The sequence below is a fragment of the Triturus cristatus genome, chromosome 12 (assembly GCF_964204655.1).
Source record: "Triturus cristatus chromosome 12, aTriCri1.1, whole genome shotgun sequence".
NCBI classification, from domain to species: Eukaryota; Metazoa; Chordata; class Amphibia; order Caudata; family Salamandridae; genus Triturus; species Triturus cristatus.
Window position 1 is genome coordinate 52,566,100 of NC_140595.1, and position 23,061 is coordinate 52,589,160.

The following is a 23,061-nucleotide window of genomic DNA, read 5'->3' on the forward strand; positions in this document are numbered from 1 at the left end:
TGTCTTATTTGGTTTCCTTTTTGTGTTTTTTTACTTGTGTTTTTATTTTGCATAGTACAAGTGGATATAATGAATTGCTTGACTTTTCAGATCCCCTATTCTGTCTGTGGATCAGTAAAGGTTAATGAATGTATGTATTTATTTATTTAAGGCTGAGACATCTAATGTATGTCTCATAGCACTTGATCTTTTTTTTTTAATGATTACTACTGTATAATTGTTTTTTTGCTCCAATGCATAGTATGCATACTTGGGTCACTGATGTCCAATTGTACTGATATAACACAAACCACGTTTTTAAGAGTTTTAATAATGTACACATAAAGGCTTATAGCCGGTCCCAAACTTTTAATAAGATGTGGAAAATAAAGATAGCCTTTTCGTCTAGATTCACCCCTTGTATGAAGTGACTTTGAGAATGGATACCTGGTATTATTTGGGTGAACATTTGAGTAAGTGTGTGTGTGTGTTATACTTGGTTTTACGCTGCCTTGAACAGGTGTATTTTCAAATTCTATAGAAAATCTGTAAGTCTACATTTCTGAGGTGGGAAGGAAGAGAATTCTAGCGGGTTGGAGTCTTAATTGTGATGCTCTCACCACCCTCCTGGGATCCACTCCTTTTTGTCTCGATCATGGCTCTCCAACCTTTTCTCTAATAGGAGCTACTTATGTTCAATGGAAATCCTCTGGATATACTAATATTATCAGCTATGTAACCATAACCACACCAGAAAACATTATATTAGTAGCCACCACATACAAAAACCCAGCAGCGATCACTTCAGCACGCTAGGCATGGCTGTCAGCAGTAATGTAGAAAACTATTTGTCAATATAGAATGCCTCTATATGGGTTTTGTATAATGGCCATAGCTGCAATGTCCCTTGCACCAACGTAATAATATTGTCAATAGTTTCCCCAACAATATTTGATTTTTATAATTGAAATATAAGCTTTAAATATTTTTGGGAAATGTAACTATTTTTCTCCAAATATCAGCTTATGAATTCTGAAAATACATAATTTTTTGTCTCTAATACACGCTGTTCAATTTGGTATAAACATATTAATTGAACCAAGCAAAAGCTTCTAATTTAGTTCTCTGGGCTGCACACAGTAGAGCTACTAACAGGTAGCTGGAGAGCTACTGGTATCCAAGAGCTGCTCTTCGAAGAAGCCTGGTCTAGATGGGAGACAAGTAGGTTCCAAATGCCCGTGCTTGCTTACAAATACTAAAGACATACATATTGATAAAAGGAAGCTAAAAAGAATCAGTCACTGCAAGGGAAGGGGAAAAACATGACGTATGAGTGGGAGGTCCTTTGTCCGTGCTCATGATCATCATATCCTACTCTTATCTAGGGATGCAGATACTTGTGCGTTTGCTTATTCAGTTTTAAATCCAGAACTATGTTGCAAATATGCACCTGACAAGTTAAAGACAAGAAAAACGCATATAGATGACAACCTGGCTTCTACAGGAACTGGCTACTGTAGATAAACATTAAATTCATTGCTGCCCCTTTCATCATCATAATATTACAATTTTCTACAAATCTTAATATCTAAAATCAAACCTTCACAATTGGTATTCAAATCAAAATAAAAACCAAACCTACTAAGCTACTAAAACCGTGTTAGAAATCTAAATAATAGTTAATAGACGTTTACTGTTAAAACTGAAAAAAATAACCACCATCGCTATTTGTGCAGATCTTATTTTCTTTATATTTTTATTTTTCACATTGTCGCCCAAGGAATAGATGTAAAAGTAACAGAAATGTGACTCACCGTCATACACACAACTAGTATTAGCAAAATAGGTGGGAGTGGGGAAGGCGTGAACTAGATGAATAAGATGCGTGGGAGTGTAGGGTGATGATCGAACAAGAAAGCGAGAGGCGCCTCATAGCGAGGCAGAAGAGGAAGTCTTGAAGCGGAACAAGAGAGGATGTAGGAGGTGGCATGATGAGTAAAGGCAGAGGCATTAGACAGGAGGAGAGAATCAAACAGAGCTGAGTGGAAAAGAGTAGGGATGGGAAGCTGTCGATGGGGTGATGGAAGTAGTTAAGAGAATTGAGCATGATCAGGAAAAGTTCAGAAGAGTAATTTCTTAGGGTAAGGGCCCTGTCCTATGGTTTAGTAGGGATTGTGGGCCAGGTACCGTCTAGAAAGAGGAGTCCTCAGTAGATGTCAAAAGATTTGCAGTGTTGGGCTGACAAAAAGGACACGAGGAAGGTCCTTGATTCCATTTTTACAGAGTTGGCACAACCCATCTTTGGCTTCTTGCCTGATCCACAATCATCATTCTTAGCTAAAAAAAGACCGTTTCATTTTAGACTTAAATAGACATGCACAACATTTGCCCTCAGATATGCCTTCAAATAAAACCAGGAGGATCCTATTTTTGTTCTCTTATGGGCTATAGTTTAATTATTGGAAAACATCAACTTCAAACTAATTACCAACCACTTGTGGCAACTTAACTTGCTCTGTAAAATTGGATTTTACACGATCTTTTGAAAATATCATAATTGTACTGTTAGAAGTGCTAATTATTGGGTAGCTATCCCTTACATACTAGGGTAACAGATCAAGTTTTTAGTGGACGCCAATAGGGATAAGAGCTAAAACACAAAAAAATGACACAAGGATAGGTAAGTCGGAATTTTCAAATTTGTAGTAAAAGACTGAGATTGTCCAATTACCATGGATAAATCCACAGTAAGCAGTGCAAAACATGAAGGGGCTAGCCAAAAGCCTTATTTTAAACCATTCATCACTTGATCAGCTTTAAAATATTGATTGTGGCATGCCACTTGAATGCGAGTGACATAGATGTTTGTAGTTTGATCACTACTGCTAGTAGCTGTTGGGGGTTCCTAGCTGGAGCGATTGCAGCTATAAGAAGATCTGTCTCTGCAGTTGAATGCGGTAGAGAAATCAATAGAGGCAGCTGTCTTTTGTGTATTCTGTATTAATATTCAGAATAATTCTCTGCGCATTAATGGACTAAAATCCCAGTCTGCACCCGTGGAATATGCATCAGGGCTGGATGAACAGTTCACACTGGCCATGAGACAGTTTGAAGTCTCTGGGGGTGAGTAACACTAATATTTCAGCATTTTTCATGAACATCATCTCTCTGTGCTAAGGAGAGGCCATAGCGTGTTCCTGCCTAGCTAGGATTGCGCTACAGTACTCCTGACCTGAACTCTACAGAGGGGTGAACTTGGGAAATAAGCTAGGATACCTACTCCAGACATTTAAACTCTGGTGTGGCTTGCTGGGCTGGCGAAGCTCTTCATCTCTCATCCATCCCTCCGCGAAAGACCGCATGCAGTATTTAGAGAACCCTGGTTCCTGCAAACATCTCTTTGCTGAAGGTGCATCTGCTAGTGCAGTAGATCCATTTTCAACAAAGCTGAAGACCTGTACATTGTTTATATTTGGTCACAAAGCTAGGTTTTGTGTCTGAAAGAAATACAGTGGTAGAGCCATACAGTAGAAATTTGCCCTGAATGTGGCAATCCTCCTGATGCATAAAAGATGGAGGCTTTTTCGCAGATGAGGCACTGCCTTTGATTGACCACTGGCAGTGGCTGCACCAGTGGTCAGTCAGCGGCTCCTGACAGGGAAAGCGCAAATTTGGTGGAGCCGGAGAGATCCTGTTATAGCGCTTCTCCTGGCTCGCCAAACTGTGAACGACCCGGTCCCTCCTGCTTATTGCAGCTAATGTAATGTAGACAAAGGTCCACTTTCTAGCTAACCTTTAAGCCAGGCTGCTTCCTCTCTTTTTCCTGTAGATGATTGGATGAGATCCATCCTTCGATCTTAACATCGCCTCTCCACGTTGAACATGTGCTTTAATGGCTGCGAGCTGATGGCGCTCAAGAATGCACTCAAACTATACGAATGTTGCATGCTCTTCATCTATACAAAAAAAATATATTTGTGTGTTATTCTTCTGTGCATTTGTGTGCTTCATGCACTTGTTTAGCATGTGTGTGATAATAGGATTCTTGTGCTTAAGACGTGGGTATGTGTCCTGAAGTAATGGCTCACAACAGTGCTTGAAATGAAAATAAAAACATGCAGCTTCTCGCTATCTCAGGGTACCTATTTGCTATTGTGAAGTGCCAGTACTCTCCCATTAAAAGTATAGTATCCCTGCTGAGAAGTGTTAGTACAAAATGTGCCCCTTCCAGAGAATGACAATGCTGGGAAACCCCAATACCCGGTGAGTGGCCTTTTTCTGAATTCCATGCATCAATGACAGGTATCGTTTGCAGTGCCTGCAAAGCTCAGAGACGCAAATGAGAACCTTCGTTATACAAGTCCTGCCTCTCCAGTGATCGTGGTGTGCTCTCTCCTCACAGGTGGCTCTGCTGTACATGTCCACGCGTCTCATCGTTAACCTGTCGCAGACCTACATCCCCATGTATCTGACCAACTCTCTGCATCTGCCCAAGGTGAGGCCTTCCTATTGTGTACAATAATGGGCAATATTAGTAATTGTGTATGTATCCCCTTAAAGTGTGTATGTATATGGCACAGAAGTATAACACCGCATGTGTTAACCGTAGGGAAAAGGGAGCTGATTTTTAAGGTTTTGATTGGTAATATTAAGAGGGAGTAGCACCCATTTAAAAACGCACAAAAAAGCTGTATCTGTTTTAGAGTCCAGGGGTGATGGTAAATCCTTCAATTACTGGAGGAAAACAGTAAATCCAGAGAAGAATATTCCTGCGGAATTTCCTCCACTGTACCACTGTTGGCAGGACGCCCTTTGGGGTATTTGCGCACTCAACAAATCAATTAAAATAGGAACATAATAACAGGTCTGTGCACACAGGCCTAATCTCATGCAGCTACAGGCCATGTTCCCCTTTGAGAACTCTTTCCCTTGTGCCCCAGGTGTAGTTTGTGGGTTGGCGGTGACATTGAGTGTCCTGTCCTTTGCTCTTTTTGACAGAGGTTCATCGCGACCATCCCCTTGGTGATGTACGTGAGTGGCTTCATCTCCTCCCTCCTCATGAAACCCATCAACCGCTGGATTGGACGAAATGTGAGTGAGACTGACTGGTAGGGTTTGTGCTGAGCACAATGGGTGTGGGGACCACAGAGGGAGAAGAGATGCGCAGCTGTCATTTGTGGGGAGATTTGGAGTAGAGTGTTACCAGTGGCAGCCTCCAGTTTAGTAGGGGAGAATAGAAGGAGAGCACAGCTGTGTGGGTTGAGAAAAAAAAGATGGGCAGCTGAATTGAAGAAAGGAGTGAAAACTGAACACCTCGAGGTTAGGTTGGAGAATCAGATCAGTAAGGGTTTGATATTGCGAGATGGGTGTCTCTTGCTGTTGTATTTTTATGTTTTTAATAATTCTCTTGCTGTTTGATAAGAGTTTCATGGTACCTTGTTCGACCTCCATAGTTTGTTTTTTCTCTCTCTCCGTTTATACATTTTGTACCAGAGTAGTTGGTTGCCTTTGTTTTCTTTCTCCATCCTTGTTATTTGCTGTTACTTTATTGTGGTTTCTTGGCACTTCTTGCCCTTTTTATTGCTATTTGCTCACATTTTTCTCTGATGTACTTCACTGGGGGGTGTTCTCTTTTTCTTCTGGCATTCCTCTGTTTTTTCATGTCATGCTTCTCTTCCTGTCCTCAATATTTACCATTTCTGCCCTAGTGTATTGTTGGTGCTCTTTTCTACTGTTTCTTACATTCTTCTATCATTCTTTCCTGTTGGTCTTTAGTGCCTGCCTTCCTTTCCTTACTATCTGCTTTCCTTCTTTTCCTCCTAAACTTTCATAGTGTTCTTTCATTTCTTATAGCTGTTTCTCTCATGTGGGATCTTGATATAACTTCTATCTGTGTGTCATTCGTTTAATCTCTTGTAGCTTGTTGTAGATCTTCTCTCTCTTCATTGCTTATCTTCTGTTGTTCTTAATCTTTCTTGCTGTTCATTTGACTCTCATTTAATTTATATTACTATGTGGTTTCTTGCTGTTAATATTTTTGTGTTTCTTGGTGTACTCTTCTCATAATTTCTTGCTTTTCTTTTCTCCGCCTTATTGATATTCTTCTCTGCCTGTTTCCGTTTCTTGAGAGCTTGGATGCTGTTCTTTTTGTGTTTTGCTATCTCTACCTTCCTGTACCTCTGGTGCTTTCCCTGTGTTCCCCTTGTTTTGTGTCCGTTTTTTTCTTTTAATGATACTTTTCGCTTCATTTCTTCCTTCTCTTTCACCATTCTTCTCTTATTCTCTGTTTCTGACTAGAAGTATACTGATTAATCATATAATATGTTTCATCTTTTCTGTTGTTCTCACCATTCGTTGCTATTATCCTCCTATAGTTTATGGCTCTTACTTTAGACATGCTTTCTTGTAAAACAGCTCTAGCAGCTGGTTGAACAGTTTGTCTGAAGTGTTGTGCTTCGCTCTTCCCATTTTTAACATTTGTTCCCTTTCATATTGCTGTACTTTTTCTCTGGTGATGTCTTGCTGTTCTCTCGCCCTTCTAGTTCTTATTTCATCTTTTCTTCTTATTGTTTCTGTGAATACCTGCCTTTCTGTTTTTGCTGATGCCTACTTGTCTGGCCTTTTTTTGCTTCTTTAATTTTCTCACAATCCTCTAGTGCATCTTGCTTCTCTCCCCTAACAATCCATGTAATTCACTCACCATCTGTTATTGTTCATCTCCTGAGCATTTACACTGTTACTCTGTTTTTGCTGTTCTTCACCCAAGGGTCTTCTTGCTTGTCATTGTTTACAGAATTTTGATGATCTGTAACTTGCTTTCCCTCTTTTGTGAGTTTTTGCAGTTTATTTCTTTGCATCTTGCAGTTTTGTGCTGAGCCTCTTTGAGATGTTGTTTGCTTTTCTCTTCTCAAGTTTTCAAACTGCTTGGGAGATGTTTCAGTATTGATCTCTTACTATCTTATGCTGTTGTACCTTCACAATTTCTTGCTAATTTCTACTTTCTATTACTTTCTATTTTCTGGTCTCCTTTAGAGATACCTGCTGTTTTTCACGGTTTCTGGAGGTTCCTCTGTAGAGTGTTTTTGATTTTCTTCTCCTGTGATTCCTAGATATTTATTCTGGCATTCTTCTATTACCATTCTTGCATATTACTCAAAATTCTTGATGGTTCTTTCTTGCCTTTTCAATTGGTTAATTGCAGGTCTCCTGTTAGTTACTACTGTCTGCCTCTAACAATTTTTTTCATTCCTTCTCTTTTACGTTGTTATTCGTGTTGCTGAACTCAGTTCACATATTTCCTGGGTCTTGTTGCGATCCTAGCCTTCGCCTCTTGGGTAGCGTTGGACCGGGCGATTGGGGTTGCAGTTTATGGAGCTGCTGTAGTGCTGGGAATCGGCTGTGCCACCATCTTAGTTACATCACTCGCCATGACCGCCGACCTAATTGGTGTTAACATGGTGAGTATCACAAAGTGCCGGAGATGGTTTAAAGCAGAAACTGTATACAATACTTCAATATGGGTACCGAGATTGGAAATGCACCTCGGAGGTGCATTGTTTGTGTGGAATCTTCAGATTTACTAGATTTGAATCATGCTTCAGATACACCAGGGTTTAAAGATGTTTCAGTGATGTCCGGATGAAGGAGTTGGGGTACTTCAGCGATGCTTCGGATTGGGCACATTGGACGCTTCTATGTTTGATAAGGAAGGATGTACCCTAATGATGGAATGAGTGCAGCACTTGGGAGATGACCTTGTTCGCTTGGATTGGGGCTTCAGTTTTCTCAAAGATGTTGGACTATTCCTGGCCTGGTTGACTGTTAGTTATCCAGGTTCAGGAACTCTGCCAGAGTTCTATGGATGCTTTGCTCTTTGCAGGGATCAACCCTCTGAGGATGATTCCATGATAGTGGTGGCATTGCAGGTTCTGAGGCAGTAGGACGGTAACAAAAGAAGTTGCATCAGCATCAAGGTCATCTCTGCAACCATCCACAAAGGGTGCTATGTAAATTAAGCATTCCACAAACTGGACATAATCCAGCATAAATAACGAGTGGAATACTTTTTTTGTTGTGGACCCATGTACCAGTATAACATCCCAATTTTTAGTCCATTCACCAAAGGGGGTATAGATGAATGTTATATCCAGCATAGAAGATGTGGTTTAACGCATTTTGTCAGAGGGCCATGGCTCAACTTATCCTCCAGTGGGGGGTTTGGATGAATGCATTTTCTTGTGGGACTAATGTAGATGTATCCATTATGTTAAACTCGATGTGGATGGATGCATTATCCCATAGAGGAAGTGTGTAAATGCATTCGCAGTAATTCAATATCAATTTTGAGATATGAATCCAGGCAATACAGGATGGGTGACATCTTTGAACGCATAGGCACTAATGCAGCTCTTGGCTTAAAAAGTGGCTTTTAGGCGATATGAAGAGAGAGGGAGCTAACTGTGACAGAATGGCAAGTAGAAAGTCTGTAAATTAACAGCAGAGTGTTCAGGAGTGCCGTGCATAGAGCACAAGATTGGAAGTAAAGCTGGATTGCTTTTGGGTGGCACAAAGTAGTTCGTCTTTGCTTTTGTTATTTGTGTATGGATCTGTGCCCTCTCTGATCCTTCTCTCTGTCTCACTGTTTTCAGCAAAGTGGGGCCTTCGTGTACGGAGCGATGAGCTTCACTGACAAGGTGGCCAACGGGCTAGCGGTGGTGCTGATCCAGAGCCTGCATCCTTGCCAGTAAGTCCCGAGCGTGCGCGCTTTCCGACCTGAGGTAGGAAAAGTTGCGCTCTGTCTCTCTTCCTCTCCACATCCATTGTGTGAATGCTGCCTCAATGTATGGATTATATTCATTACAGACCATATTAAGGAGCAAATGGGACGAGCCACAGAGGATCACCCTGGCTGAACCCCAGGAAGCCAGTGAAGGCCACTGCTCTGCATCCATTTACATTTCTTGCAGGGAGCATGCACCCTAGCGAGGGATCTATTTTCTCCCTTAGCTTTCTGTTCCTCCTTTGGCTACACACACAGGAGACCCCTACCTTTCCCTTTCATCCGCGGCACCTAAAAATTCTGAACAAACTGTTCTGGGATGGATGCCTTTTAACAAAAAGCTGGGAAACTGTTTGATTAAAATAAAGTATGGGCATGCTGTTCCTCACAGATCTGCCCACTTTGGCTTCTGGTCTGCTTGCTTTTCTTGTGTGGTTTGCTGCTTTCCCACAGTGTTTGTATGTGAGGTGCATTGAGTCACTCAGTGTGTACACACTGCCTACCTTCACGTGTGTGTGTGTGTGTGTGTGTGTTCATTCGCTCTTACTGCCTACCTGCACCAGGGAGAGCTCTCTGCTTACTGCCTGTGTCGTGGATGCCTGGCTTTCCATCACAGTATGAGTGCTCCGATTGCCATCCTGCAGTGTGACTGCTCTGCCTGCTTCCCTGCAGTGTGAGAACTCTGTCTGCCTTCCCCTCTGGTGTGTGCTCCCTTAGATGGTTTGTTGTCATCTGCACTCTTGCTTCTCTTGCCTGTTCTACCTTTAAACCCTTATGCTTCAAAATGTTGCCTTTCGCTCCAGGACCAAGTTGTGCTGCTCGGCCTGCGTCCAGTATTACCACTACGTGATGGTCCTTGTTACAGGAGGTGTGGCGGTCCTGGCTGTTCTCTTCCTCTGCTCTATCATGATCTGGCCGATCCGTGTTCGACTCCGTAAGTAATGCTGATTGAACCCTCTGGGCAAAGGTGTACCCTCTCTGCATGACTTCTGTCGCTATACTGCATAATACACATCCGGGCCACTGGTGCAGCACTCTGTAACCAAGTCTTCCTCTGGGCAAGCATCTCTGGTGTGCGTACTAGGTACTTTAATGTAGGCAGGAGTATCGCCTCAGAACGGGATCATAAAACAACATCGGGGTTGGCGGAGCAACTTCTAGTCTGAGTCTAAATGGAATTCAAAATCAGCCCTGTAAACAGTTTATGCCACTTCACTCTGCAGGAGTCTGCTTCTGCAATGGAGCCATGGGGCCATGGTTGGCTTATGGTAGCTAGGGGTGGTCGGGCCTTTTAGTCCACTGGGTATTTCCCCAATGGGCAGGAGCCCTTGGAGGCCAGTTTTGAAAGCGCAGCTCCTAGTGCCTAGGTCACTTTCCCTCAAGATTAATTGCAGAAGGCACGTAGAGGCTTAAAAGAGAGAAAGTGATGAGGTAGAGAGACAGCAATAAGAGAGGGAGAAAGGAGGAAGAAGGAGAGAGCAAGAGAGAACAGATGGAAAGAAAGAGAGATAAAGGGAGCGGGCTGGTTTGAGCATTTTTGCCAGGGCTGCTTTTGGTTCCCCAGTCTGGCCGTTAGTGCAGCGCCCCTAGCCTTAAGCCTGTCACGAAAATGCCAGAGTGGCATAGTGGCCTGGCTAGCAGTGCTTCTAGTCCAGAACTGGTGCTGCAAAAGAATATTTCAGCTAATCAGAACTTGCCATTTTGGCACTCTGACATTTTGCGGGTTATCTACTAGAGAAGGGCCTTTCATCATGGCTGGATGGACTAGTTCTGAAAGTGCTTAGCTAATATAATTTCAAAAACAGTGCTTTAATGTACATAATTGAACCCATATTTACTGGGAGGGCAGTCACTACACACGTTTTCGCCAGGGATGATGTTGGAGCCCAGCCGAGTCCTGTCAGTAAGATTGTGCAAGGGGCAACAGTGCCAGCTCATTCAGAGTCTAACTCAATTTACCAATTGTTTAACTGAAGGAAAGCCACCACTTATTTGAAGTGTGTCTTTACGTGGTAGGTAAATACCTATATTTACTGAAAATACTTACGTATAAGAACAAATGAGCCCAAATTTGCTTGTTTTTTTTCTCTTCATTTTTATGTTACATCATACAGGTACAATCTTACCCCAGTATTGGAACTTTCATAGATTCTCATGCTTTGTATCATTCCCCGTCGTCGGAATGGGAGCCTCGGTAAATAAAAAATATATATCATAACCATAGAAACAAAAGAGAAAATAGCCTTAGGCCTCATCTCATTTTGTAGTATATCACCCTCTTTGTGTAAAAGAGCCCAAACTTTTGCCAGGACCAATCAGCACAGCCTCACCCTTTGGAACCTTCCTGAGAGAGCTCAGAACCTCATGTTTTTCTACCGCACGTTGTGCTAGGGAGTCTCCACTGAGCTCTGCTCAGTTTTTCACAAATTTTCTGTTAGAAATCTACATTTTACCATCTATAGTGACATTATGTCAGAAAAGGAAAAGAAAGCCTTATTCAGACCCTGTGCTTCTTGTGGAAAGAAGAGACTTTTCATTGAGGATAAGCATGAGAACTGTATTTACTGCTTATACCCGGAACACAAGGCCACAGACTGCAAGATTTGTCGGACCTTATCTACCAAGACTTTGCGGGACAGAGAAGGTCGGTTGCTGACATGGCTGCAAAAGCTGAAGACCAGGAAGGAGGTTCTCTCTTCAGATGAGGAGGATTTGATTTCTGGCACCTCCTCCAGGAGATCAAAGAAGAGGGGTAGGTCATCTCCCTCCGTCTCTGCGGTACCCCCTGTCAAAGCCCCTCACGGGATCTCTGAAAGGTCTGAGGAGGCTGGTCCCATGAAATCTCATCACGGAAGTGAAAAGGAGAGGCAGGGACAGGCTGCCGGTGTGGACACAGCCTCTAGGGACAAAAAGGAGGTTTCCATATCTTCTCCTCCGTCCCAAAAGGAAAAGCCTGCGAAGAAACACTCTGCAGGAACTCCACAGATGGTTCCGGTGAAGAAACAGCGTCCGTCGACGCTGACTAAAGCAGGTACGTCGACGACGATTTCCATAGTAAAGACTGTTTCCTTGGTATCGTCGACGGGACCGTCGACGATGTCTGCTTCATCGTCTACGACAGCTTCATTCTCGTCTTCGACGGCGGTGTCGACGACGAAGACCACGACGACGATGACAACGACGGCGACGTCGTCTATGCTGATGACGACGAGCTCGTCGACGAGACCATCGACGGTTGTCCCGTCGACTATGAAGAAAGCTCCGTCGACGAGCTTGACGTCGACGAAGAAGAAGGCTCCGTCGACGATCCTACCGTCGACGACGATTCAGGCATCGTCGACGACCTCATTGTCGACGACGATTCACACTCCGTCGAAGAAGACTACCGTGCCGATTTCGTCGACGCTTTGGATTCCTTCGACGACGGGACCGTCGACAGGACCGTCGACGGCGAGAAATTCAGGATTTTCAATACAAAGGTTGAAAATTACACCGGACATGACTTCACCTAGGCGGGTTACGCCTTTACCACCATCTATGCTTCTAGATGAGTCGGAGGACGAGGATGAGGGTGAGCAGTATGGGGATGCCTACAGTCCTTCAGATCTGCATGTAAAGCAGCAAGAGACTGATACTGAGGAGTATTATGGCCAAGAGGAGCAGGAGGAGCAACAATATGTTCAACAGGAAGTACATCCTCGCTCTTTGAGGCAGGACATGATAGCTTTACCAGTTGCTCTGGTTACGGACTTGCAGATGATGTTGCAGGACTACAGAGCTCGTTTTCCATCGCGCCCTGACGTTCCTCCAGTGCACCCATCTACATCGGTGGTTCCGCGAGGGACGGCAGTGGACTTGCCACCTCTTCCTAAAGATGTACCCCGTACCTCACCACTGGTGGTACCAGTAGTGGTTCCTCAGACTTCGTATCAGGAACCTGCCAATGAAGATACACAAGATGTGGATACGGATGACGACGATGAGGGGCACGTGGTCCCACTAACCGATCCAGGGGATCCGGATGTGTATCCTGATGACACTGGAATGCAAGATCCGGATGCTGCAGGCCGGGAGACGAACGTGTCGCCTCCGGCAAATATTGGGGGGTTCCATAATCTTATGGAGCGTGCATCCAAGAGGTTTGGTCTGCCTCTTACAGTGGAACAGTCGGACTGTTTTCTGTATGACTTTAAGGCGCAGTATAAAAAGTCGGTCAGATCAATTTCCATCATTGAACATGTCTGGGATGAGGGAATTAAGGTTATGCAGAACCCAGCTACGGTCATCCCGGTTCTTCCCCGGCTGGAGAAGAAATACAAGGCCCCTGAGGGCAGTCCTGCATGTCTTCTAGGACAACCAAAGCCTGACTCTGTAATATCTCAGGCCGCACAAAGCAAGTCCAAGAATCCGTCAACTCCTTTAACTACGCCTCCGGATAAGGATGGCAGGCGGCTGGACAATGTAGGGAAGAGATTTTCCACCATGGCCAGTTTGTTGGTTCGAGCGGCAAATTCATTAGCCATTCTAGGCAGGTACGACCGCCAGATGTGGTGCGACATGGAGCCGTTTATGGACCTACTGCCAGATTCGAGTCAGGAGGAGGCCAGACAGGTTCTCATGGAAGGAGAGAGATGTTCTTCTGAAGTCATTGACTGTGCTATGGACATAGCCTCTACTGCTTTCAGGGCTTTGGCAGGGTCAGCGGTCTTGCACCGTCAAGGCTGGTTAAAAGCAACCTGGTTCCGTCAGGAGGTCCAAAATAAGATCCTGGACCTTCCCTTTGACGGAGAAATGCTTTTTGGTAAGCATGTCGATGAGGCCCTGCAAAGCATAAAGAAGGACACGGACACAGCAAAGTCCTTAGGATCCTTAAATTATCGCAAGGTTCCATTCAGAGGTGCACGGGGACGAGGGTGCTCTACTTATAGAGGAAACCAACGTCAGTATTCAACACAGTCAGGACAGTCATATAAGAATCATTACTCAAACCAACGCCAAGGTCAATTGGCGTCTTTCTCTCGTCAGTCCCAGAGAGGACGTCAGAATCGTCAGGGACGAGACAATGCCAAGAGGCAATAGCGGCCTCCTGGCTCTGACTACTGTTCCTCCCCTACCAAGGACACCGGTTGGGGGCAGGATCTCCTATTGTCTGGACAGCTGGGTCCTTATAACATCGGACCGGTGGGTTTTGAATATTGTTCAGAGTGGCCATACGTTGGAATTCTAAGATCTTCCTCCAACGAGAGCTCCGGACGCCCGTCCCTCAAAACATCTCCGACTGTTACATCTCGAAGCCCACCAACTATTCATCAAGGGGGCGATAGAACCAGTACCTCTTTCGCAGAGGGGCAAGGGTTTCTATTCCAGGTTCTTCCTTCAGGATGGTCACTCTCCAGGATATTCTCCGTCTACTGAATCCGGGTGATTTTTTGGCGTCCCTGGATTTAGAGGATGCGTACTTCCACGTTCCAATCCACCCAGCTCACAGGCAATATCTACGCTTCACAGTAGGCAAGAGCCATTTCCAGTTCAAGGTGCTTCCGTTTAGCCTTCGGTCTGCACCTCGGATATTCACGAAGATGTTGGCACCAGTCGCGGCTTTTCTCAGAAAGCAATCCTTAGAAGTGTTCTCATACTTGGACGACTGGCTCGTCAAGGCTCCATCGCTCAAGGCAACTTCTCAAGCCGTGTCAACTTGCATTCAATTGTTCGCCCACTTGGGTCTTCAGCTCAACAGATCCAAGTCGGTGCTGATACCTTCCAGGTCCCAAAGGTTCCTTGGAGCTATTCTGGACACGACATTATGCACCGCTCGTCCGTCGGAAGAGCGTCAACGCAAGCTGATCACCTCCGCTCGTCAAGTGCTGCAGAGGAAAAATGTGTCGGTTCGCAGGTACAAGTCCTTGCTCGGATCGATATCATCCTGCATACCATTAATACCGCATTGCAGGCTTCATATGCGTCCTCTGCAGGAGGAGTTAGACAAACAATGGCGCCAGGCAGAAGGGTCGTTCAACGACAAGGTGTGGGTAACACCAGCTATGCGCAAGGCCTGCGAGTGGTGGCTGGTAAAGGAGAACATCGCAGTAGGATTAACATTCCGGACCCCTCCTTCTCCTATGGTGGTGACCACAGATGCCTCCTTAGAAGGCTGGGGAGCGGTACTCCAGGAGCTTCAAATCAGCGGTCACTGGAGTCCAGCGCAGAGCCTACACCACATCAACCTCTTGGAGCTGATGGCTATTCGCTTAGCCTTGCTGGCGTTCCTTCCCAGACTTCAGAATCGTGCAGTGCTGGTCCGGACAGACAACACGACGGCCATGCACTATATCAACAAGCAAGGGGGAACAAGATCGCGGACTCTGTCCAAGGAAGCTCAGACGATCTGGGATTTTGCGATTTCTCACAAGATCACCCTGCAAGCCGAGCACCTAGCAGGGTGCCTCAACATCACGACGGATGCTCTGAGTCGTCAGACGAAGTGACTCACGAGTGGGAATTAGACCAAGCCACGCTGGAGGGAGTGTTCGAGAGATGGGGTACTCTGACCATAGACCTCTTTGCGTCCCCGGAGAACGCCAAATGTCGGTTTTACGCAAGCAAGGTTCCCCATCGAGGATCGCTGGGGAATGCCCTTTCGATTGCTTGGTTCGGCGCATTTTGCTACGCTTTTCCTCCCATTCCTCGAGTTCTCAGGAAGGTCAGGGCGGAACCGTGCAAGATAATTCTCATTGCTCCAGCGTGGGCCCGGCAGTTCTGGTTCACGGAACTCCTGCTTCTCTCCCAGGATCACCCAATTCGCTTGCCGCTGATTCCATCTCTGTTGTCGCAGGATCAGGGACAGGTGCTCCATCCGGATCCGAAGTCACTACACTTGACAGCGTGGCTCCTGAATACAGAGAATTCCGTCATCTGAATCTCTCCAGGGGGTGCAGGGATGTTTTGTCTCAGGCGCGGGCGCCAGGCACTAATAAGACATACAGGGCAAAATGGAAGAGATTTTGTCTGTGGTGCCAGAGGAATAAACTCCATCCTTATAAATCCCTGCCACATCAGATTTTGCCTTACATCCTGTCACTGGCTAAATCAGGTTTGGCGCACTCTTCTGTCAAGGTACATCTGGCTGCCATATCCCGTTTTCGACGCAAGACATCGGGGCCATCTCTATGGTCCGCAAGGATTGTTAAACAGTTCCTTAAAGGGTTGTTTCGGATGTATCCTCCGGTCCGGGCACCTCCACCGATCTGGCAGCTCAACCTAGTACTGGCTCAGCTCATGAAAGCGACCTTTGAGCCGATTCACAGGGCGGACTTGAAGTTCCTATCTTGGAAGCTAGCCCTCCTCTTAGCATTGACTTCGGCTAGGAGGGTTAGTGAGCTCCAGGCTCTGTCCATAGTGGAGCCTTTTCTGCAGTTCAAAAAGGATGTGCTAATTTTGAGAACCAACCCAAAATTCATCCCGAAGGTTCCTTCGGATTTTCATCTGAATGAACCCTTGATTTTGAATTCCTTTTTTCCACGTCCTTCGACCCAGGCGGAACGAACATTGCATTCTTTGGATGTCCGGAGATGTCTGAAATTCTATCTCGAGCACACACGTTCTTTCAGGAAGTCTACACAGCTATTTATTGCCTACAGTGCACCACGGAAGGGGTTGCCTCTCGCTAAGAGTGGCATTTCCCGCTGGATCTCCAGTGCAATTCAATTCTGTCATCAGGCGGCGGGCAAACCTTTGGACAGAAGGGCCCGTGCTCATTCTACACGAGCGATGGCATCTTCAGTGGCTCTTTTTGCTGGAGTTGCTATCAAGGACATTTGCAGGGCAGCAACGTGGAGCAGTGTACACACCTTCACGAAACACTACTGCCTGGAGTCGGTGGGACGAGATGACGCTGCTGTTGGTCAAGCAGTCCTCAGGAATCTTTTTTATTGAGAGGTGAGCTTTCCCTACAATCCCTCCATCCTGGTAAGCACATTTGGTTCAGTAATGTTGTGTTCTCTTGGTTACCATGTACTAGTTGTAACTGTAAACTGAGATGGTTATGTAAGGCCAGGTGTCTACCAAAATGTGCTTTTGTGATTTACTGCTAGCTATTCTGATACAAAGCATGAGAATCTATGAAAGTTCCAATACTGGGGTAAGAAAACAAGTTACTTACCTGTAACTTTGGTTCCCCAGTATTGGTAACTTTCATAGATTCTCATGCGCCCACCCACCTCCCCTGGGAAAGCTCTGCCGGTTTACTGAGGTAGTGGCTGTTTGCACAACGGCTACGAAAATCTGAGGCTCTGAGCTCTCTCAGGAAGGTTCCAAAGGGTGAGGCTGTGCTGATTGGTCCTGGCAAAAGTTTGGGCTCTTTTACACAAAGAGGGTGATATACTACAAAATGAGATGAGGCCTAAGCCTATTTTCTCTTTTGTTTCTATGGTTATGATATATATTTTTTATTTACCAAGGCTCCCATTCCGACGACGGGGAATGATACAAAGCATGAGAATCTATGAAAGTTACCAATACTGAGGAACCAAAGTTACAGGTAAGTAACTTGTTTTCTTCTGCAAGATACAAACATAGCGCTCAAATCTAATAAGAGTCAAGTCGCTCTGTGGTGCTTGCATTTACTGGGTCAGTAATATCCATTGATTTCTTGGGGTAAATAATCAGCAGACACCTCACTGAATACCTCAAAGATCACCAACTCCTTGACAGAACTCAGTCTGGTTTCAGACCCAGCCATAGCATGAAAACTGCCCTCATCGCTGCAACAGACGATATTCGCATGACTCTGAATGGAGGAAACACATTACCCTAATTTTCCTGGACCTCTCCTCAGCATTTGACACAGTATCCAACCCCATCCGCAGGACTTGCTCACTCTTAAGCCTTCTAAGCTGCCTTGCCACTATAGAAATGCCCCGGAGGCGCTTCAGACCTCCCCCGGCTGCCACTGTTTTCGGTCCTCTTCTATGGTGTCGGTTTCTGTTGCTGTCGCTACACCTGTAGGTCCGAGTTTTAAATCAGGAACTAGCCTGAGGAGTGATAAGGGGTTTCTCGTAAATGCGAGGTCATTAATTAAGAACAATCTCGCATTTAAGGATTTCGTTCTGGCCAGAAAACCGGTCTGGGTCTTCATTACGGAAACTTGGGCCAAGGACTCCTCGGGACCTGATTTGGTTGAGGCGGTACCAGAAGGCTACATGCTGGTGAGGGAGGACAGAGTGGGACGTATGGGGGGAGGGCTGGGTATCCTTCATAGTGACTGCCTTTCCTGCCATATTATCCCACTATCTGAACCTCAAGACACCTTTCAGGCCCTTCAGTTCTCCATTAACGGATCATATGTTGTTCCGTTTACTGGCTTTCTCATTTATAGACCTCCGGGGACCAGAGCAGATTTTGGTTATCACATGCTTAATATTTTAGAGCCACATTTTGGCTGTGAGCACTTTACTGTTCTGGGGGACCTGAATTTCCATTTGGAAAATTTGGAGTCAATTGAAACTCTATCCCTATTGGATATTTTCTCTGGCCGTGGGATGAAACAGCTAGTCAAGGGTCCCACCCATCAGGCGGGCCATACGCTGGATGGGGTCTTTTCTAATGACACTCGGCTGACCATTGAGACTCCCATCCCTATCTCTTGGTCGGACCATTATGCGATCCCTATAGAATTAATGATCGCTACTGTTAGTAGCAAGGGGAACGAGCCAAGTAAAATGGAATTGAGACGTAACCTCAAAAACATAACCAATGACGTGCTCGCCCCCAGATTGCCCAGTTTGGCGATCTCCCCAGAGGAGGACGTAAGCTCTGCAGTAGGGAGGATGGATAGTGCCATCAAAACAGCTATTGACGAACTGGCTCCAGCCTCATTGCGCTACTCCGCGAGGAAAAGTCCATCGGCCCCGTGGTTCTCGGTATCGTTAAGACTTCTTAGGCAGGGAGTACGGAGACAGGAACGTCTCTGGAGGACTAGTTGGGATTTGCGTGAGAGGGATAGACATAAAATCCTCCTAAGGAACTATAAGACGGAGGTGATAAGAACTAAGCAAGAGTATTTTACTTCTCTTACCTCCTCACTCTCTTCGCCGAAAGAGCTGTTCAAGAACGTAGACACGCTTACATCATTGAAGGTGCCTGATCCCGTTGTCAGCTCACAGCAGCTCTGCAATGATGTTGCACAATTTTTTCAATCTAAAATTGTGGACATATATTCGGCACTAGAGCTTCAGATGTCGGCACTATCTTCCTCTACATGCTTACCTGTCTCATCGCTAACATCACCCGAGGAGGTGCTTTCAGGGTGTTTGTCCAGCTTTCCACCCCTCTCCCTTCAGGAACTTGAAGTCCTCCTGATCAAGACTAGGTCGGGGTCTCCTCTAGACCCTTGCCCCTTGAAACTCCTTAAACAATGTAAGGAGATTCTTCTGCCTCCGTTATTAGATATCATGAACAGGGCAATGAGGGATGGGACTTTCCCCTCACAATGGAAAAGAGCGGTGGTTAAACCTTTGTTAAAAAAGCCCACATTAGACCCGGGGGTTCTCAAAAACTTCCGCCCCATTTCGCTGCTCCCAGCCCCTGCAAAGATGCTGGAAACCCATCTCAACCAGCATCTTGCAGCCTTTCTGGAAACTTCTGGCCTTCTGGATCACTCGCAGCATGGATTTCGGAGAGAGCATAGCACGGAGTCGGCCCTTACCATTGTGCTTGACAACATCCGCACTAGAGTAGATAAGGGCCAGACCACTCTCCTTATCCTGCTAGCTCTCACGGCTGCGTTTGATACCCTGTCTCCCTCAGTGTTAACATCTAGGCTGAGGGAGATAGGGGTGGAGGGGCCCGCACTTAGTTTGCTGGCCTCTTTTCTCGGCCAGAGGAAACAGAGAGAGTTAAGCTGGGGGAGTTCCTATCTTCATCCCTTCCTGTGCATTAAGTCCGACCCTTTTCAACATCTATGTGACCCCACTTGCCAGGCTTATTAGATCTTATGGGATGGAGGTAGTCTCCTATGCCGACGACACGCAATTATTGATGTCTCTCGCCCAACCTGTCATCTCCGCTGCCTCCAATTTTAGACACTGTATGGAGGCAGTTGCTCAATGGATGATTTGCAATTCATTGAAGCTTAATGGCGAAAAGACAGAAATTCTGGTGTTCGGAGGAAAGGAGGACATTTGGTCGGCGGAATGGTGGCCCACATCGTTGGGCGTGTGTCCGACACCCACTACCTTGGCCAGGAACTTAGGAGTCATGATTGACCCTACCCTGGGGATGGGTCAGCAAGTAAAGAGGACTATCTCCACATGCTGGGGCCTACTAAACATCTTGCGGAAAATCAAACATTATCTGTCCCTTCAAGCCAGAAAGCAAATTGTAATTGCATTAATAGGCTCAAGACTTGATTACTGTAATGCCTTATATTTAGGCATTAACAAGGGTCTGTTAATGCGACTTCAAATGGTGCAGAATGCCGCCGCCAAGTTTGTACTGGATCTACCTAAGCGGGCTTCTGCTTCGGCTGCTAGAAAGACACTGCACTGGCTTCCAATTGAGGCCAGGATTTCTTTTAAGTCCCTATGTTTGATCTATGGGGCTTTGGCTACTAACAGATCTGGAGGCCTAAGGGACCTGTTGGCCCCTTATACACCTTCCAGAACTCTGCGCTCCGCCAATAAATCCTTGTTATCAGTCCCCCGTGTTCGTAGAGCCAAGTGGGGTGGCAGAGCTTTTTCAACTTTGGCTCCAAAGCTGTGGAATATTCTGCCGGCTGAGATCAAATCCCTTCCCTCAAAGCAAGCCTTTAGGAGGGCTCTCAAGACGTGGCTATTTGCTAAAGCCTACCCTTAGTTCTGGATTTGCCTTTTATGATTTTCTTTGGTTAGGCGCCTTGATGCCTTCGGGCTTAGTTGCGCGTTTATAAATTTCATTTCATTCATTCATTCATTCATTCACCAGAAGGCTCCTGACCATTCCGAGCTTGGCATCCCGCATCACTCTCATCCAACGCCACACCTGAAGGAGCTCCACTGGCTTCCCAGTCTCAAAAGAGCACAATTCAAACTCCTCACCCACGCTTTCAAGGCACTATGTAACACAGGCCCAGCATACCTCAACAATCGCATCTGCTTTCGCAAACCTTCCAGACACCTCCGCTCGCCAGACTCCTACTTGCACAAATCCCGCGTATATGGAAAACCAGATCCGCGGGTCGAGCCTTGTCCTACATCACTCCTAGAGCATGGAACGAACAGCCCCCTACACATAAGAGCCCCCTCTTCACTTCTTCAATTTCACAGGAAGCTGAAGACCTGGCTTTTCGAGTAGTCCCACTAGGCCCAAGGTGTGGCTTGACTCACACCTGATCAGTACCTGGATACCCTCCCAGTTGATAGTGAGCTCTACAAATCTGCATAATATCCATCGGTCTTTTCTTAAAACTTTGGGCAGTTTACAGGGGCTTTGGTGTTATGTATTTTTCAAGTCTACAAAATTATATTTACTTCTCTCGGAGACTTGTGGTTATCACAAAGGGTGCACCAGCGCTCAGATGCACTTTTCATCATTTGCCACTAGAGGGCAGAGTCTATCCACTTGCAGTAGTTCGTTTCTTAAAGCTGCACATGCTGGCCAAAACCTCTGATTATTCCTTGGATGCAGCTACTCGGCAGACTGACTTATTTATGGTCTGGCTTGTCAGTAGTGCTGTGGGTAATGAGCGGTCTATCTAGTGCCTGGCAGGCTGAGGGGGTTCTTGGAAGGGCAAAGGCTGTTGGAAAATGCCTGGGGCTCCTACAGGCAACGAGCAGCCCAGTATGGCAGCCATTTATCAGTGGAGGCTGTACGTCTACACCGCCAGGGGCTCCTACAGGCAACGAGCAGCCCAGTCTGGCAGCCATTTAACAGGAGGATGTACATATAAATTTTCAGGGACTCCGAGATTATGGGACGCGGCTTGGGGAACAGTTTATAGTGCTTAATCAATATGTAGGGAAGCATAAAAAAAATTACGAAAACGAATCCCCATTCCTTGTGGATTTGTTGGCATGTGTGTACCAAAAATGTTCAGCGACAATACACCGTGATAGTGGCATGTGTGTAATGAACATTTTGTCTCTCTGGAACACGGAATTGTGACATGTATGCACCCAACATATTTCGTAGTCCTCCTAAGCGTGGGCATTCTGCACAAATGTATCAAAAATATGTTGTCCCTTCCACATAAGTGTAGTTGGCATGTACAAAGTTTGTCCTTAAGGATGTGTCTACATGGTGGTGTGGGGCGGAATGTTCTGTGTATGGAGTCCTAGTTGTCACTCACCTGTATACTTCACCTAGGCCAGCTAACAATCTTGCACCTGTCCTGTGATGGGTCTGCATCTCTCTGAGTCACAGGCCTGTACTTGCCAGATGTTGAAGGAAATAGAACCTTTCTGTTTCAAATCAAAAGGATAACTGTTGCAAGTTACTCCTAGGTGAGCTGGGGGTACGCTTATCTGTTAAGTAACTTTGCACCACTGGGGTCCAAGAACCTTGGTTTCGTTGTACACTGATCAGTGGAGACTACAAACTTTCGCTTTGTTGTGTGTGGACATCTGGAGACCACATACATTGGCTTAATTGTACATTGAACATTGGAGACGACAAACTTTGGCTTCTTGTGCATAGACCATTGGTTCGTTGGGACGACAAACATTTGCTTCCTTGTGCCTGAACCACTGGACACCACAGAACTTGGCGTTGTTGTACATGGACCACTGAAGTGCACTAACCTTGGCTTCCTTGTGCATGGCCACCGGAGTCCACTAAACTTGGCTTCCTTGTGCATGGACCACCGGAGTGTACGAACCTTGGCTTCCTTTTGCATGGACTATTGAAGTGCACTAACTTTGACTTCCTTGTGCGTGGACCACTGAAGTGCACTGACCTTGGCTTTCTTGTGCATGGAGCACTGAAGCACACTGACCTTGGCTTCCTTGTTCATAGACCACTGAAGCGCACTGACCTTGGCTTCCTTGTTCATTCCACTAAAGCACACTGACCTTGGCTTTCTTGTTCATACCACTGAAGCGCACTGACCTTGGCTTCCTTGGTCATACCACTGAAGCGCACTGACCTTGGCTTCCTTGTTCATACCACTGAATCGCACTGACCTTGGCTTTCTTGTTCATACCACTGAAGCGCAATGACCTTGGCTTCCTTGTGCATGGACCAATGAAGCGCACTGACCTTGGCTTCCTTGTGCATGGACCACTGAAGCGCACTGACCTTGGCTTTCTTGTTCATACCACTGAAGCGCACTG

At 45.9% G+C, this 23,061-nt stretch overlaps 1 protein-coding gene across 2 annotated transcripts in view; it reads left to right on the plus strand.

Annotated features, from left to right (window-relative positions):
• MFSD12 (major facilitator superfamily domain containing 12) overlaps nucleotides 1-23,061 on the plus strand; it is a 61,544-nt gene that overhangs the window by 20,693 nt on the left and 17,790 nt on the right. For both annotated transcript variants that reach the window (XM_085637295.1, XM_085637296.1), the window contains exons 5-9: nucleotides 4,382-4,474; nucleotides 4,978-5,070; nucleotides 7,266-7,436; nucleotides 8,628-8,722; nucleotides 9,562-9,692. In XM_085637295.1, the coding sequence (XP_085493421.1) occupies nucleotides 4,382-4,474; nucleotides 4,978-5,070; nucleotides 7,266-7,436; nucleotides 8,628-8,722; nucleotides 9,562-9,692 (583 nt within the window). The remainder of the gene's footprint in view (nucleotides 1-4,381; nucleotides 4,475-4,977; nucleotides 5,071-7,265; nucleotides 7,437-8,627; nucleotides 8,723-9,561; nucleotides 9,693-23,061) is intronic.